The 18,798-nt window shown below is 41.2% G+C and overlaps 1 protein-coding gene across 1 annotated transcript in view; it reads left to right on the top strand.

The window, feature by feature from the left end:
* PIK3R5 (phosphoinositide-3-kinase regulatory subunit 5) overlaps positions 1-18,798 on the top strand; it is a 68,796-nt gene that overhangs the window by 21,123 nt on the left and 28,875 nt on the right. Inside the window, exons 4-6 of the mRNA XM_063456026.1 lie at positions 8,536-8,648; positions 16,031-16,131; positions 18,412-18,480. Coding sequence (XP_063312096.1) covers positions 8,549-8,648; positions 16,031-16,131; positions 18,412-18,480 — 270 coding nt within the window. The 5' untranslated portion in view covers positions 8,536-8,548. The remainder of the gene's footprint in view (positions 1-8,535; positions 8,649-16,030; positions 16,132-18,411; positions 18,481-18,798) is intronic.

Raw genomic sequence — 18,798 nt, 5'->3', positions numbered from 1 at the left:
TAGGTGAAGGTGGGTTGCTGAACACAGGCTAAGCATGCTGAGAGAATATGAGGCTGGTCAAACATGACTAACTGTTTAGGCAGAAAACAAGGCCAGCTTGACTTGTAAGGTATAGGTATACATGAGACTTCAAAGTGCAAGTTACAGGCTAATTAAAGGGTGAGACATCATCTGTAGTATTACTATTTAACTTGCTGGGAAATTACTAAAGAGAGTGGACCACTGGTAATGAGTCTGGACAGTATGGGCTTGCATCTCAGTGTATGAGTGAAGTATGAGGAACCTAAATTAAATAAAAATAATTGTTTGCGAAAACATATGAGAAGAAAGTAGTGCGTTTTCCGCCTGTGCAGGTGACTACATTGTGCAAGCGATAGGCTCAATGCCAGGCGCAACATATTCCCGTGGATGTCTAGATCAGATTGTCGCTAATTAGACAGGCAGAGCTAAACTAAACGTGCAGGTCTAGGCCAATATTCGAATGGCATGTAAGGGTATTGGCCTGGAAATTAGTTTAGTTTTAACACATCACTATTGTATGCGTGTCCACCTAGAATAATTAAACTAAGCTTAACAGACAGGTAAAATAAAATAAAATAAAGTAAACCAGCTTTAACGAGCTATTTAGAGTCACTGATTGCTGAGAGCCAGGGTAATGTGTCTCCGTGAGAGAGGGTGGCATGCGGCTGTTTTGTGACGAGTCGTCGGCATGCCTCTCTCCCTTCTCTGGCTGGTGTTCACCCAATACCTGTGCTGACAATATGAGTCAAGTATATATACAGTTCCCGGGCAGTCCCAGCTTGTTCTCTCCGCCGGCCCCAAGCCATCTCAGGAGCCTCAGTGCGGATCCCACTGCTACCGTAAGCAAAGACTCGGTAAGGTGCTTTTGCTGCTCGTGGTCGCTCATGCACCCAGGTTGTCCTCCTGTGGGCTCTCGGTCCTGAAAGGCTGTATCGAATGCTGGACGGCTCGGGATAGGACACTGCTTTAAAGCTGGCCCTCTTCTCCCCCGGTTTCCGTGGTCTGCGGGCTGGTCGATTGCTCTGAGGCCTACTAGCCTCTTGGGGCAGATGGTCGGGAGGCAGGTTCCGTCGCTTCATGGTTTGATTCCGCTTCTCCTTAGCTGGTACCCCTCTGCTCCACAACTTCTGCCAGAATTCGCTGAAGATTGCATCTAGCCGCTGGTCGAAGTTTTCTAGCAGGCCGTGTGTCGTCTTAGTCGGCACCACAGTCGCCATCTTGGTTTTGACTATGTTACAGTGTGTTATCTGGAGCGGGTAAGTGGTCTGGTTCCTCTTGGCGTTTCGAGACACAGCCCAGTAGCTTATTGAGTGTGCCGGGATATCCCTCACCGGCAGGGGGGGGAAACGGGGTTCCGAAAGCTCAACGTTTTCCAGCAAGATATTTTGCAGGGAGGTCGGCCGCCTCTCCCACGCTTGCATCTGCTGGTAGGCCGCAACTTGCAGTCGGTTTTAGAGTGCCCCTCCGAGCACGGCAATCCACCCACTTGAGTCTCGGGGTAACACCGAGGCTCTGCTGCTCTAATTTGCGAGGTTGTGGCGTGTTATGTCCTGTATATGTCGCTTATTTGCAGGTTTCTGCTTGGAGCTCTCGTTTAGTGCGACCACTCCGCTCAGTGGTCAGGCCCCGCCCCAGTGGAATTATTTTGATCTGTTTGGGGAGGGGAGGCAGTTTTGAACTGCAAGGAGACAGGCAAATGAGAATACTGAACTATTCTAACTAAATTAACCAAGAATGACAATTCAAATCAAAGAGCAATAAATATCACATAACTATTGAGCACAGATTAGCTAACAAAAAATTGGTTACCAATTCTATTTTTGTAAACAACATTGAATTCAAGCTTGTTCTGATACGGTTAACCCATTTAATGATTATTACTGATGTCCCATGATTTATTGGGTATTGCTTTTGTGCAGAATCACGGGAACAAGATGCAATGCAGGGGTAAGTTACCTTAATAATAATACGGATACAGACAGAGGCACAATAGCGTTAGGAATACAGGTATTTATTCCTAAAGCCACAGTGCTGTACTGAGTTTTATATGTCCTGAGCTTGTCTCATTTGCGACAATTTATAAAAGTGTTGACTTTAATAGACATTGAAGACACATTAGCTTTGCAGCAGTAGTTAATAGTTCATATATTTTAAGTCTGGTTCCAAGAATAGGTCAAGTAGGCACTGACTGACTGGCTTGCAGAAGTCACAACTGAGAGTGGTTAGGGAGTACCCCAAACATGTATTCGGTTCTGGTGAAGATGAAGGACATGTAGTACCCTGAGATGTATTCAATAATTGTTGCCATGTCAATATTAGAAATCCTGATAGAATAAAATGTACTTTGGGTTTAACAAGAAAGGATCAGACGCCATTCAGCTAGGCCGTGATCCAGCCACAGGTTTATTACACGAGTTCGAGGACCACAAGAACTTTTATATATTTCAGTCCTGTTTATGTGACTGGTTACAGTAACTCTTTGCTGGACCAAACTCCACCCATGACTGGGTTAGTAAGTGTTGATTACACAGTATACGTGCGTTCAGGGAGAGACAATTAAAACTTTTCTGGAGATTTGAGGCTTTTTCTTACCTCAGAGCATACATAAAATTTTAAGGCATTTAATCGTGATTTTATTGTTTTATTTCCTTCATATCCCAGGTAAATTGCAAAGATTTTCGTGATTTTTTTACGTTTTCCTAATGATTTCTATGATGATTGTTATTTCACCTGACATTGTTTTTTTGTAATAAGTTTTAGAAATCATTACTTTTTTTAATTGTATTTTTTGCATTATAAGCCATTGAATGTAGCAATAATGTCCAAACCTATGCAGATGGTGTTGTTTTGAATTTGTATTTTCGTGGTTATAGCGTGATTTTCTAGGTGTGGCTCTTGCTTGCTTTCACACCTTTGATCTTTTAAAGAAATATAGAAATATTTTTTTTTTGTTGCCTGGCGGGGCTCTTGGTATCTGAAAGCTTCAACCGACCCTTTTCATATAGAATCGAGCCACAAAACTAAACAGGATGACTGAGGCTTTTAAGATAGTTTCATGTCTGATCCACAGCCGTGTCAAAAGTACAGATATTGATGTCGGCCCCGATTAGCAGCAAGAGTAAACAGATTGCAAGAAGGAAGTAAATCGCTTTGTAGCAGGTAACATGCGATCTCATATACATGTTGGACAGCATCTTTGCTGTCAATAGATAAAACCAAAATTTAGGAACTTCAGCTGTTCCGGTGCAGCTATGCCCATCGCCAGAACTGAGAGACAGAATTTGTACGTGGATGTCAAACGCCGATTGACAGAATCTATCTGTAGTTCGAAGACTATTTTAGCAGTCATGCTTGTCCTTTGTTACCTGCAGCAACACACTTTTGTAGTGTGATGATGCAATGTGATATCAGCGCTAAGGCGTTAACGGACTCTCTCAGTGGCGGTCAATATTAATGTCCACACTGGTAGGGAATGATTTCTCGGACAGTAGCAATTAGCTAAGACATTTTTTTTGGCAGAATATATATAAAGGAGTAACTATATGTGCCAACAAGTTTTGGTAATTTTTCACCCAAGTAAACCGACAACATCTTACATACACCATATCCAGCAAGACCTTTCGCATTAAAAGATAGTCTGGAATAAAAATCCATCTCTAAAAGTGAAGGCAGAGCTACTAATGGAATACAGAACCATGTAAACATAACAAAACAAGCAAAACACTTTCATTCAACATGAGGAGGAGGTGTGAGTTACTAATAGCTTGATACACATATAAGGTGGTGAAGACAAAGATAGCTGCAATGTTGCCCTACGTGTCTCTATCACGACATATGCTGGATAGAAACTGCCAACCTAGGTGGGCTGGCACAACATTGACGTCTTTGTGCAGGCGTCGACAAAACAGTAACATACACGGGCTCATATCTTCAACTGACCATGACCACAACCAAAAAGGTACAGCATTTAGAGAACGTGCTCAATAACAATAATCAGTCCCAAATCCATTTATATGGTTACCATTTTTTATTTTTTTGAGGCATGGGACTCATATTCCCCCCCAAAATCTTGTTTTTGAATTCTTTATATCTCACGGAATGCATCGAGGTGTCGTTCTTGTGCTGTTCATGAATCCTTACTCCAAGAATCCATTCTAACATTCTAGATTCTGCATTTTAGTCTAAGTACCAACTTAAAGTTCCCTAGACAGGCTTTGTTTGTGCACGAAGGCCGCAGATCATGCACTAGGATCCAAAAAAGTGTTTTAGGCTCATCTGAAAGAGAGAAAAAGGTGTAATTACATGACAAGTAGGCGTATCAGGAGCTCGTATAGAATCCTGGCCCTCTGCCTAGTTGGAGGAATTCTTGAATGGTTCTGCAAGAAGTGTGTGTGTCTGGGAGAATCGCTTTATTGTGCCTAGTTTGGGAAAGGGAAATGTAACATTGTGCACAGGGAGGGTTAATTTCCTATTTCTGAGAGCAGGATGAGAAAATGCCGGTCTTCCAACACCCTGGGGCTTATATATTAAAAAAGAGAATTGTAGAATTAAGAACAAAATAGTGGGATGTATGGGGGGGGGGGGGGGATTTGTCAGTTCAGTTGAACTAGAAGATTTTATGCAACTGTGTTACTCTGGTGTTAGTTGTGAATGTTAATTACCAACGCCAACTCACGGTTAATGAATAAAGTCCTGTAATGTCTGTGAGTTTGCATAATACGTAAATATTCAAGGGGAACTAGAGAAAAAAATAACAACCGTCGTCAACTGGAATCAAGTAGCCCTAAGAGGAATTATTACATCTCTATGTATATAACAGTGGCCAAAATCATAAACAGGGTTATTTACAAAATTGCAAACTGTCAAGAGTTATTACGTGAATTTTGTCCAAAAATAGCTGAATTGGGAAAATTCTCCCAGTCAGCGATGTTTTAGTTTGGATATTTTTAGGCCTAAAATTGAAACTTTACTTAGAATTCGCTTTAGATTCTGTACAATCCAATCTTGAATAACCCAGAGAGTCTTCACTGATCTTATAATTGCTGGCTATTATCAGTATTAATCAGACACCTGCAGCCAATGCTAATAATACAGTCAGCTTGTTCGTTTTAGGAATGAACACAAGAGACACGTTCCTTCCTGAATAAAAATAAACATGTTGTTTTCATGTGACTCCCTGTTGTTTTATTACACAAGCAGACAATGGAAGGTCTCCATCATCTCATCTTGTTCCCAGCAGAATGCCGATTGATAGAGAGGGCAATTCAACAGCTTGAGAGCAATAGAGCAACTTCTACTTGCCATGAGAGTGGTAAAACGCGTGGGGCCTCATCTCCAATACTGGAGAAGTTACTCGCCTTTGCCCTACCCCGAGGAAGCCTATTACCATCCGATTATCTGTGGGATTAGCAGACCCTTATTGCCCCCTACACAAGTGATACATTGTTATGTCAGAGCTGCCCAAAGGTAGATCACCCGATTCACAGGAGGTGACATTTTAAAACAGCTACATGTGGCTACCCTTGCTTTAGGCAGAGGGCTTCAGTTCACTAAACTGTGTGTCTCAGCCAGTTAGGTTATTATTATTATTTTATTATTTATATAGCGCCATCAGATTCCGTAGCGCTGTACAATGGGTGGACTAACAAACATCTAGTTGTAACCAGACAAGTGGACGTACAGGAACAGAGAGGTGGAGGGCCCTGCTCAATGAGCTTACATGCTAGAGGGAGTAGGTTAGTGCTATATAACTGAGTGTACGATGTCGTAAGTTTGGATGTCCTGCTGTGATAGATTTTGTGGTAGAGAATACGGAAAGATGCCTCATATTCTCCTTGAGTCATGGGATATTGGCCCTTATTACATCATAACCAATATTTCACCATCTTCTTCCTCTTGTGGTTATATGACCAAGAAAACATCCTATATGCCAACTGCTCGATCAACACTGATACTTTGGGTCATGGGCTTCTTAAAATAATAGTCCACCGGCTATAAAACGCATGTATTCAACTTAGGCTTATTTATTTTATGGAAAACTTCTTTGACAATAACAATCTAAATCTATGAGCTTTTTCTGTTTTGTAGAAAAGCAGGAAATATTTCACCGTTATTTTCTTTACCTGTTCCAGGTTGCAATGTCCAAATGTCAATAGAACACGACAAGCACCATAACCACTGCCGCAGGGGTTATGGTGCCAGGGGTGTTCTGGTGCTGTCCAATGTAAAAATGTGAAACCATTTCTAGCCTGGTTCAATAACATACCTGGGTCTAACCAGATGTTTTTGGCTACCTCTACCACATCTCGTCTTCTCCAACAAGAGAACACAACAGGGTTGTACTCACTGGCTGAGAGAGCACAACTGATGCTTCAAATAGCTTACCAAAAGTCAAGATACAGTAGTGAGGGGTTAGAGAAAGGAGGAGGTCTAAAGAGACAAAATGCTTAAATTAAAGGGACACTATATTCACCAAAACAACTTTAGCTTAATGAAGCAATTTTGGTGTATGGATCATGCCCCTGCAGTCTCACCGCTCAATTCTTTGCCATTTAGGTTAAATCACTTTGTTTATGCAGCCCTAGGCACACCTCCCTGCATGTAACTTACACAGCCTTCCTAAACATTTCCTGTAAGGAGTAATCTAATGTTTAAACTTCCTTTATTGCACAGTCTGTTTAATTTAAAATTTCTTATCTCCTGCACCGTTAATAGCTTCTCATATATGCAGTGATTTTTTTCAAATCACTGCAGCAAAAATAACAGGAGTTATCCAGGACAAGTTTGGTTTCTTCGTTCTCATGTTTAGTAAACCTCAACAACATAAATCAGTCCACATCAGCATTTCAGCTCAGAGTTCACATAGGCTGAGTATCAAGTACAATTGCCTTATCTCAAATTATGTCCCAGTCCTTAAAAAAAGGGGACATATGTATCTTATGGGCCTTTATTACTGTTTAGATGAAATGTTGTATTTTTTTTTAAGTGACATCAAGTCGACCAAAGGCATCAATCAAATAACACAGCAAAGCAATCCAGTCTACATTCTATTTAAGAATGAAGGAAGAGAAGCCTATGATTTTAAATAGTTCCAATGACAAGTTTGCTTTAAACAATGCAACATGGCCAAACTGTGGCTCGCGAGCCGCTTCCAGCTCTTTAGAGGGTTCAATGTGTCCTGCAAACCTTTTCATGTCCGGCCCTACAATAAGAAGGCACAGGCTGTGGGAATGAGACACACGGGGGCCTGGAGGAATGAGACACATGGGGCAGGGGGAATGAGACACATAGGGGCAGGGGGAATGAGACACATAGGGGGCTGAGAGAATGAGACACATCGGGGCAGGGGCAATGAGACACAGGGGGCTGGGGGAATGAGACATATGGGGGCTGGGCGAATGAGACACATGGAGGGGCTGGGGGAATTAATTTCGTTCTGTTGAATATTCGAATAGAATTGATTGCGGCTCTTGAATATTTATAAATTTTAACATGAGGCTCTTCCAGACATGAAGTTTCGCCACCCCGCAATATAACAGTTTTGTTGTCTTAAAATATGGTGTTCACAATATCATCTATGACATGACTATTCTTGAAGGGGTAATCTAATCACTATAACCACTACAGTACCTTGATTAGCAGCACAGCCAGGGGACCCAGTTTAGTGTCAAACCATTAGAATGGTGTGACTCCTTATCATGGGATAGCTCCTACTAGCAAGATCACTGATTTGCAAATGGTATAGGTTTCCACCGTAATTGCACAAATAAACTGAAAATCAATTTAGCATTAGTTGTGAGTGTTACATTTGTATACATTTTTCCATGTACCGTGATATGAATATTTTATCATAGGCAGGCGCATAATTGGAACAAATTATCTTAAATTCCAAAAAAAAAAAGTCATCTCTCAACACAAGATATTTTCTTTAAAATATTAAAATATATATTCCACAGATCCAAGCATGTAGGTAGTTGTGCATCGATACTGTAGGAGGTCACTTTAACCAGATGCACATCTCAAATCATCACATTAAATGAATGCCCTGTTTACAGTCTATATGAATCCAAGTGCACAATAATTGCAAAACTGAGTTTGTTATTTTTTTTCCTTTTGCTTTGTGTAATTTTGGTGATGTCCTGTAGATATCTGTCTACTGTACTGTGGGTGATTGCAGAATATGAGCTCTTTACTTTAGCGTTGTCCTGGTCTCAGGAAATGTAATGTACTGGTCCTTGGGTTTGTAGTGATGATGACAGAGTAATGCTGGGATGTGATGTCATGCTCCCAATGTGGATGACTGCCGATGACATCTATCTCTGTTACAAGGTTGTTCTTTTTTCGGAGGGACACGATGTACTCATACTGGATTTGTAGCAATTAAGTAACAGTAGTTTCATGTCAAGGAAGTGATGATATACTCCTTGAGAGGGACGTAGTGCCACAACAATGATGTCATGATCAGGGTATCACAGGCTCTCACTGGGTCACTCTGTGGTTTTTTTTTTTACCTAGGTCATGCCTTAAGATGGCAAATACAACCTGCACTGAGGACAGGATTCAACATGCTCTAGAAAGATGTCTTCATGGACTAAGTAGGAGTGATGGGTCTTCTCCAACCTGGACCGGTGAGTATGCATACTGCTTTTTGATTGCTTTCTAATTTGTTATTTTTTTTTTTTAAAAAACCAAGAAATTTTAACATATTGCTGCAAACTCTTGTAACAGAGTTATACTGTGGATACTAACTAAATGGGGAATTGTGGAGAAGTGGCATAAGAGTTGCAAATGTTAAGCTCTAATAGATGAATGCAATACAAAAGTTAAACACAAAAGCTTTAGTGATCATAATATTGCAAGCATCCCAACAAAAGATATATATAAAAAAAAAACTGCTTACATTTTCATTGGTGATTGAAGATACGCATGCATGACCGAACGCCACGCTCCTCCAACCAAACGCTCTCAGCAGCACTTGATTGTAGAACAGAGTTTCACTTGGTTTTGAAGGAAAAAGCACCTCTACAAAACTGCAATGTTTTCCATTGCAGGGTTAAAAGAAATGTCCACTACACCCTGACTACTTAATTGAGATGTAGTGGTGTGCAGTGGTGTATTTAAAATCCATGGGGCCCCGGTGCGAAACTGATCCGTGGCCCCCCCTCCACTTCCCCCTCCCCTTTCTCCCCCGATCCGTGCTCCCCTCTCTCCCCCGATCCGTGCCCCCCATCCTCCCTGACACATACATACATACATACAGACACACACAAACATACACACATACAGAGACAAACACACATACAGAGAGACACAGACACACATACAGACACACACATACAGAGACACACACACACACACATACAGAGACACACACAGACACACACACACATACAGAGACACACACACATACATACAGAGACACACACACATACAGAGACACAGACACACACACATGCACATACAGAGACACACATACATACAGACACACACACACATACACAGAGTCACAGAAACACATACATACAGAGAAACACACACACATACACAAAATGTTTCCTACCTTGTTACTTTCCCTGGGGTCCAGTGGTGGCTCAGCCTGATTGGAACTCTGACTCCCTCCTCCTTATCCTTTCTCCCGCGCGGTCTCTCAGTATGCTGGGAGGAGTGACCAGGGAATCACTTCCTCCCAGCTCTTATGTAATCACAGGGGGCCCGGTCGCGCTCTTAACCCCTTAAGGACACATGACGTGTGTGACATGTCATGATTCCCTTTTATTCCAGAAGTTTGGTCCTTAAGGGGTTAAAGCGCCCAGCGCTGACCGGGCCCCCTCACAATCCATGTCCATCGGGTGGCCCTGACAGCATGGGCCACCCGATGGACCCCTCCATATGCGGCCCCGGCCCGCGAGGCAAACCGCCGGGGCCACATATGGAGGGGTCCATCGGGTGGCCCATGCTGTAAAAATGTGGCAGCAGGCCTGGTACCCGGTCGCAGGGGTCCGCAGGGCGGCCGGGCCCCATGGAGTGCCGGGCCCGGTCGCAGTTCCGACCCCTGCAACCACGGTATGTATGCCGCTGGTGGTGTGGGTGACTTTCGTGGTTCTTTCTTCTCTACATTATTTGCTTTTATTGTAGACATAAGTCCTACTAAGGTTTTACAACTGGTGGTACACTATGGATGTTTAACAATATGGAGATCTCTTGTGGTGCCACAAAAGGGCTTAGTGTTTATTTTTTTGGGAAGAATATGAATGAGGTATCTAAGTAAACCACAATATGTTATGGCTTGGGATCAGAGATTAATGGTTTACGGCATAAGATATCAAGAGGTGTATTTAAAGGCTCTTTTGAGATTTTGTTGTGTGAATGCTTTAAGGAAGACAACGTGGCAATCAGACTATTAAAAATAATAATATACCTAGTTTGCTTTTGAAAAGCTGCAAGAGATGGGGGGGGTTTGAATTTAAAAGCGTTATGGTGTCAAAGAAAATCGGCTCGGTTTATAGCAGACGTGTTTCAAACATGGGATTGTACCAATAGACAAATTGATAGGGTCTTAAGATGGACGTATTAGGAAGTATAGAGTACAGATGGAATATGATGAGGATGACTCCTTCCAAATTGATACGTCTACTGTATGGTTCATTTCTATGCCTTTAATTTGGCCAATTATGCATGGTAAATACATAGTTTGTAGCCTGCACATCGGCAAAAATGGTGATTGGGGTGGTGATATATTGTTTGCGTATGGATAAAAGAAATTTAAAGGCATTCTTTAATGTTAGAAAGTGTAACTTTTTAACACCTAATTCTAAAGATTGCAAAATTCAAAGACCATCGACTCTGGTACAGCACCATCTGTTGGTAAGGGATTGGTTATGTGCATTGATTGATTTACATATATTTGCATGTGTGTGAAATTCAGGCAGAATACTCAGTGGTTTGGATATTATAAGTTTCCCTGATGATCCTCTTTGTGACTTTTATCTATTCTATTGTTGCCTTTATGTCTTATAATGTTTTTTAGTTGTATGCACTGTTGTGAATACCTTACAATGCGTTACATGTAGCACTCTTGAACCTAGTTTAACCCCTTAAGGACCAAACTTCTGGAATAAAAAGGAATCATGACATGTCACACATGTCATGTGTCCTTAAGGGGTTAAAAAAAAAGTTGATCCTAGTTTAAAAATAAAGAAATAATCTGGCTCCTTTTTGAACAAGTGTGATCCTCTCCCAGGCCCCAGTGACACAGTCTGAGGGTCTGTCCTCTAAACGCACTGCTACTTGGTTTTCGGGATCAACTACAGGGCCTTAGGACCTGTTGGCACGACAGCCAGGCTTCAGAGCCAAAAAAAATATTTATATTAGGGCCGTGACAGGAGCAGGAAGGGGGATCAATTCCTGCCTGAAAGATGGTTGGGGTCCCTAGTGCTGGAGAAGGAGGGACGGACAACATAGCAAGACAAGTCTGGATCCCAAGGTCTAGTTCAGGCATAGTCAACCTATGGCACTGCAGATGTTTTTGACTACACCTTCCATGATGCTTTGCCTCCCTTGATGCATTATGGGGGATGTAGTCCACAACATCTGGAGTGCCAAAGGTTGCCTATCCCTGGTCTAGTCTTTCCTGTTCACATTACAGAAATAAATACTTTTCTTTCTAATGCTGAAGGGTTCATTTTTACATATAGATATTACTCCTCCCTCTCCCCCAATTACCTTTTTAAAAAAAAAGGGTAAATTACCTCTAATACAGAGATGAGAGGGTCCCTCAGCTCCGCTCCGCTCTGACTCCGGGAAATCATCATTATTTATGAAAACGTGGCCAATCCAGTGTTTCTCATACAGAAACATTGAAACCTATGGTTCTCTGTTAGAAGCCCTTACTTCCTCTCACTCAAGGTGATTGTGGAAAAAAAGGAACCCTCACAGCTGTCTGGATGACAACAAAATGAGGAGAGGGCCTTATAAAGAGGAAATTCCTTTTGTTGAAATTGTCACTTTTAGAAAATAAGTCTGCAGGTACACTCTCTTAACCCCTAAAGTGCTTCAGCAAGCAAAAGTCATTTAGGGGTTTGGAGTGTTCCTTTAATAATTCTAGTAGGAGGTGTAATAAAGGAGTGTAAAAGACACAGAGTGTAAAGGGGGCTGTTTACATTCTCGGTTATGGAAGTGCGGGATTTGTGAGAATATAAGTAATATAGCAATTATAGGTTTTTGAGATAATTGTGAGATAATTCCTAGGCTCCCAGTGTTCTGGAGAGTAAAGGGTTTATGGCAATGTGATCGGGGATTGTGAACCTAGGCACAGGAAAAAGTATAGGGAGGGAGGGCGGATTAGCAAAGTAGAAATCATTAATGTCAGTTTCCGTGTTCTAATATGTGATCATTGTGCAGTAGCACAGCCAAATTGTAACTATGAGAGTTTGGTTGATTAGGACCTCTTTATGTTCTTCTAAACCAGACAAGAAGACTGAGGTTGGAAAAAGATCTCCATCAAAACCCAACATCAGGCTTTGGAGTATATCAATTTTGAAAGTAATAAGAGAGAATTAATTAAGGAGGTGTCATCAGTGATCACAAAGGGATTTTTAATTTGGTTAATAGGTAGCTGGGTCTGGGTGTGAGTTGGACATTTTGGCCAACAGCTGCCCAGATCTGTTGCCTCCAGCATTAATATTAACATTGCTTGTTGCTATTGAGTTTTTCAGTAAGGGGAGTTTCCTAGGCCTGCTTTGTCTCGGCAATGGTGATTTCATTTTTTCTGTTGGCGAGTGAAGGAATGCAACATGGGAGTTTGATTTGCAGGTGGAAAGATGGTTACGTATTCACCATTGGGTGATCAGAGTATTTAGGTCTTAGATATCCCAAGAAAGAGTGAGAGTGAGAGGTCAAGTTGAATCAGTTGTTGAAGTAGGAACATTCAACAGTTACCTAACAACTCACTGTTGGTATAGAGGACAGATGGGATGAATGCGAAGAATGCAATCAAACCTGTCCCAGCCCAAGCCGGGTGGCATTAGTTTTCCAAGTTATCCATCTTGTATTGCACAGTCGATGTCAACTTTTTTGAGTGTCAATGTTTGTTTGAAGAAAATGTTCTGTATCACTTTGACACTTTTCAAGAATGGGTATTTAGCCTTGGACAGATGATGTGGTATCGAACATCTTTTTTTCTCATTCAAGAGAAGAAGAATGTTGGTTACTTCTCAGGCAATCTCTGAAGCCTGGAGAGATTTAGGAGCAAGGTTCTAGGGGAGCTATAGCTCTATAGAAGATTCGGGGGGCAAGCAGGTAGTTGATAAGGATGTGGAGATTCCTGCTGATGGAGCATTTGAGTTGGCTTAGGTTTAGACTTTATTTACAAGATGTAGTTAAATTTACCATGAATCTCTCCAATACGCTATGTAGAGCGGGGGGAGATTAACACAAAGACGTTTGAGGCTAACACACAATAAATAAGTAATGGAAATCAAAAAGACGCCTATAAGTAAAGTGGAACTTATAAAATATAAATGTGCCTGAGGGTGCATAAACAAAATGAGTCCAAGCTCACCACTTGGACCTACCTCGTGGTATTGCAGCAATCTTATCTGCAAAGAGAGAGCTTGCCAGTGGTCAGCCCGAGTTGCTCCTAAGACTGCAATGATATATTCTCAGAACAGAGGAGGAGAAGATTATTAAATTAAGCTAGTGGGTGAATAGGGAAGATGGCAACCGTCCTGGACTGGATTCTCAGCATAACGAAAGTGGTAGTGTGGTGCAGAGGACATCAGAGGACATAGGTTTAAAGCAAGGGATAGTTGGTGGTGCCAGCATCAAAGGTGGATTGGATGAGATATGGGGTGGTACAGTGCTAGCTGAATGCGGCCATCTTTGAAGGAACTTTCCTTTAAAGTTCTAACACACTTTCCTAACAGAAACCTGTCTTGCTCATCAGAATGTTGATTGTGTGCCTTGTGCACAAAAATAAAATAAATAAATAATGAACTTGCAATGTAAGAATGGAAAAGAAAGACCAAAATGAAGAAAAAATCAGCATGATGACCATTTCCACTCCCCCACCCCCATCACTTATTTCCCAAACAGCAAAATATTGTCATAGAACAATAACGATGTGCCAAAAAACTATTATTTTCTTTCATGAGACACTTGCTTCTCTAGACCAGCAATCACAATATTCTCTGTTTAAAGCTTTAAGGTTATGTAGAGGCAATGCCCCTTGTGATTATCTTTAAAGACTTTTCTGCACTTCCTCTTTCCAAAAAAATAAAATAAAAAAATAAGGTAAAAAACAAACAAACGTTTAGACACTTTAAAAAACGTAGAGAAACAATCTAAGCACCATAACCACTACCGTTTATTGTTGTGGTTATGGTTGAAGTAGTCTTTGGATACCATCCCCTCATTTTCTGTCACACCATTGTCAAGTGGTTGATCAGAAAACACTTTCTCCTGGCACTAGGACCTAGTGTTCCATCTGTACTACTGAAAACCCTGCATAAATTAATCGTAGAAAGCATAGAAACGAGGTGTCATAACTTACACCCCCTGTGCATGACACCGGGAGGACTGATCAGAGTCCTAGAGGACAACTTTGTTTCTCTGCTGAGCAAAGGTGAGTTCTAGAGGAGATGTTAAGGTGCTTTTTTTTTTTTTACAAAAAAAATACAAATCCAGCCCTACCTATACTGTGAGTTCCAAGTAAAAAGATAAATAAACAGAATAAAACTCATGTATATTGGTCATGATACAGTTTTGCCGAATTCAGATAATATGTGAACTGTTGTGGCTTTCACTCAGGCCATCCTGAGAGAAACCAGAGCTCATGTAATTTGATTTATCCTCATAAAAAATAAAATAAATAAAAAACTGAAAATATCGGATGGATTTTGTCAAAAACTAATCTTTAAGTGGATGAAATTCTGTATGGGTGAAATCGATTATTGTCTGAAACAATTTGGACAAACCAACTTTACCTCTGTGCACAAGTCTACTGATGATAGTGATGGGGACAGTGTGTCCTACAACAAGTTTACCAATGTCAGTGATGTCTGTTACAGCTATCAGCACTTACAGTACATCAGTGAATAGGTTAAGAAATATATTGCAAGGAGGGGCTATACTGTTTTATAAATAATCAGACATGCAGCACTGCTAATCCTCACACCAATGAGTGTAGGGGAAGCCGGTAGCTTTGTGCAAACACTCTTTGCATCAATAATTTTCGTTTTACAGGAAGGAAGTGAAATTAAACTGGTGTTTGTCTGGCTATTTTCGTCTGCTTAAGGAAGTATTCCATTCAGCCAAAATCCAAGCAAGCCTTAACCCAAAACTGGCCAATAAGATAAGCATTATTTCCGTGGATCTGCTTCTCTGCAGAGGTGGTAGAGGTTAATTCCATAAAATAATATCAATTTGTTTAGTTGAAAACTATTGACTAAAGTGGACTTAGATCTACTGTCATTTCCACGGAAACCTCACATTCCATCTTGGCTTCTCACGTCCTTCACCAAAGCTGGTCCATGTACTGATGTTTTAAAAAAACTTCTTCTTACAAAACCCCTAACTATGAAAATATGTCTAAATCCAATTATTTATGTTGTCCTTTGAAATGTACTCATTCACAACGCTCTTCTCACACTCAGGGGACAGCCATATTGTCCTCCTAGGAGGCCTCACAAGAGGTCAAAAGAATAGGCAGCCTTGTATGAAAGGCATGTTACTTTGCCCTACATGTTGGTCTTTTTCAAGATCAGGAATGAACAATCCATGTTTTTCGGCTCCTGCCAGACTAAAATTCATACAAAATCCAGCTGAAGACTGATGAGACTTGTTATGTAGCCATTGCTATAGGGTGTCTGATTGTTCAAGTTAGTTTAGAGGAGGATGACCAGAAATTACTATTAGGGGTAATGCAAACTTGCATGCTGCACCTTACAAATTTGTCTCATTCTCCATCGTCATAGTATACGGTTTATTTTTTCTCTCTCTCTCCACCTTCTAGCTGGGCTCTGCCTGAACTACTGGAGTCTGGAAGAGCTTGTCAACCGGGACCCGGACAACTTCATAATTCTAGCTGAGAAGGTCCTGGAAAGAACTAGAGCTGTAAGAGAAAACAAAACAAAGTCCTCATATCTGGTCTTCTGAGAGTAAATTATTGGGGCAGATGGTGTGCAGGTTGGGGGCAGATCCTAAGTTCCACAACAGCCAGGTTGTTCGGTATAAACTTACATTTTCCCCCCATTGTGTTCAAATGAGAGAAGGCAAAGAAAAATGCCCTGCTGATGATCCACACACCTATTTATACGCGGCATGATAGACCAGAGTACAGAACACATCTCGATTTCTACCTAAGCATAGCACATCATAAACGGGTCCTCACAGACTCCAGATAAGCCATGTTTTTAAATGCCCTGCAATAAAAAAACAAAAAACAATACAATGAATTTTTGACAACCGAAAGACACAGAGCTAGAAAACAACAAAGTTAGCCCAAAGATTAGCCATCACTGCTATAGCCATAGAAATACTCATTTCGAATTAACTTTAAGAAACTCTTCTCTCTAAACATTTTTTTTTAGTCAGCAATCCAGAAAAGAATTCTAATCAACCAAAAAAGCAAATGCAGGCTATAGTTCTTATGAATATGAATTTTAGAAATATTTCTGTACTTTTAGGACAATTCACAAAATAAATGGTTGGGGAGTGTTGGGGGGGAGACAACCTTTGGCAGTCCAGATGTTGTGAACTACATCTCCCTTAATTCTATTAGAGACATAATGCTGGCAAAGCATCAGGGGAGATCAGCTAGTCCACAACATCTAGAGTGCCGAAGGTTGCCTAGCCCTGCTATAGGCTATTTCTGATCACTTCATGAGAAATCTGTTGTGCTTAAAACTATATTTAAGGGCACGTTCACCAAACTGTGAGCTTGTGTGAATAGACAATGAAAGAGGAATTCATATTAGCAGAATTTGTAAATGTGTCTAATATTGCAATTCGGTTTTGATTCCTCCACATTTCATTGTTTAGTAAATACAACACAAAGCGTGCTTCAAGGCTCTAAAATTCCCATCCAAAATAAAAAAAGTATTTGTCTCTCTTAGGTCGTTATATAACAATGTCACAGTCACGGGGAGGGGAATTGGGGGCACAGCTGGTGTTTGGCAAGTCAGGTGCTTCAAATCCCCAGAGTTTGCGACTTGGTGGGAACCTGCACAAGACGGGAAGAAGGACGCTATGACATCTGCAAACTCAACAGAGACAGGGAAAAGGACCCATTTCCTGAGTTTACACTCCTTACCCGACCTGGGTCACAAACAATGGTGTAGAGGGACATACAGAGAAGCACTGCAGGAAGAAGACCCTTTGTTCCCAAACCCTAAATTCTGTTCATACTTGGTAGATACCATTAATCAAGGCAGGTGACCTGAATGACCCTGACAGGTCCTCGCACTGATGAGTGGATTGTAACTGTAGCAACGTAGGCAGTGACTGAGCTCTATTACAATGGATCAATGTTCTAAAGAATAAAAACGTTGGACACAACAATACACATAGAGAGCTGCTACCCACGTCCCTTTAACTATATTAAAAAAATATCAAACATTAGGGACAAGCTATATTTTTCTTAAATGGAATTACTAGAACAGGTCAATGATTAGCATATGGAAAGGGGAAGGTGCAAGGCTAATAGGTTAAAGAAAGAGTAATGGATACAAGGAACCGTCTTCCAGCAGTGGAAAACATTTAAAAATGATTGGGGCATATCTAAGTCTGTGATGCTCTTAATGTGAAATAAATCCACTGCACTCAGTAAAGTTGTTGGTGTTTATAACACCACAAGGGCTTTGTTTTAATGGCGTGACCGGCAAAAGTGAGTATAGTACAGCATTAAAAAAAGGTCCCTAGGTCCCTAATGGGAGAGTTATAGAAAGGGAGGGGGTCCCTACCTTTAATAATCCTAAGGGTATAAGTTAAAAAGACAGGAAAGGGCTAACCAGGGATATAGAACTAGGCTAAACCATTATAACCTCGATCAGATATGTGGTAAGGCTAATAGGACTAGTAGGCAATGAGAGCGGAGGGAGGGGAAGGGAAAAAGAAGAATGGAGAAACAAGCCTCCTTAATGGAGGGGTAAAAAGTTCCCAGTAACTTGGCCAGATGCCCAAATCCCCACACCTGAAGAAAGCACAAGTCTTTCCCTGTATACCTCAGCACTATAGTAAAACCATGAGTGCCTACCTATAACCTTGTTGCCCTTCCTTGGACAATGGTAAAAGAAAAAAATGTTTTTTGCTAAAATTCGGCTTCTACATTTATGCAAAACCTGTAAGATTTAGGGATCCTGGGAAAGCTGAACATTCTTTTGTTTATTTACCCAGGCACAGGAAAAATGTGAATATGACCTCCTCGCTCCTCTAGCCCTGGTGTTCTATTTTGCCGTCCTGCGGGTAAGTAGCCAATGATATAAGAAATGTAATTGACCAGTGTTGCTGTATCCTTGACAAGGTGCCATAGTTCCTTCCAGGCATTACAGTACTCTCATTAGCCTGTTCAGATTTGGTTGGAGATAATAGGCTGAGTGAGCTACTGGTGGCTTAGCTGAGCCACAGGAGAGGGGATGGGCTTTGGGTACCAGAAGACTCTCAGGCTTTTTTTAAACAACTCGAAAACTATTTACCAGAAATGTAGAGGACAGAACTTGAATCAATAAAATCAGGTCAAGAACAGGCAAAGGCGGACTTCCGGCCGGGTCCTGAAGCTGAGCG

This window comes from Pelobates fuscus, chromosome 5 (genome assembly GCF_036172605.1).
Source record: "Pelobates fuscus isolate aPelFus1 chromosome 5, aPelFus1.pri, whole genome shotgun sequence".
Classification (NCBI taxonomy): Eukaryota; Metazoa; Chordata; class Amphibia; order Anura; family Pelobatidae; genus Pelobates; species Pelobates fuscus.
The sequence above is the reverse complement of the archived record's forward strand: the minus strand, read 5'-3'. Positions and strand labels throughout refer to the sequence as shown.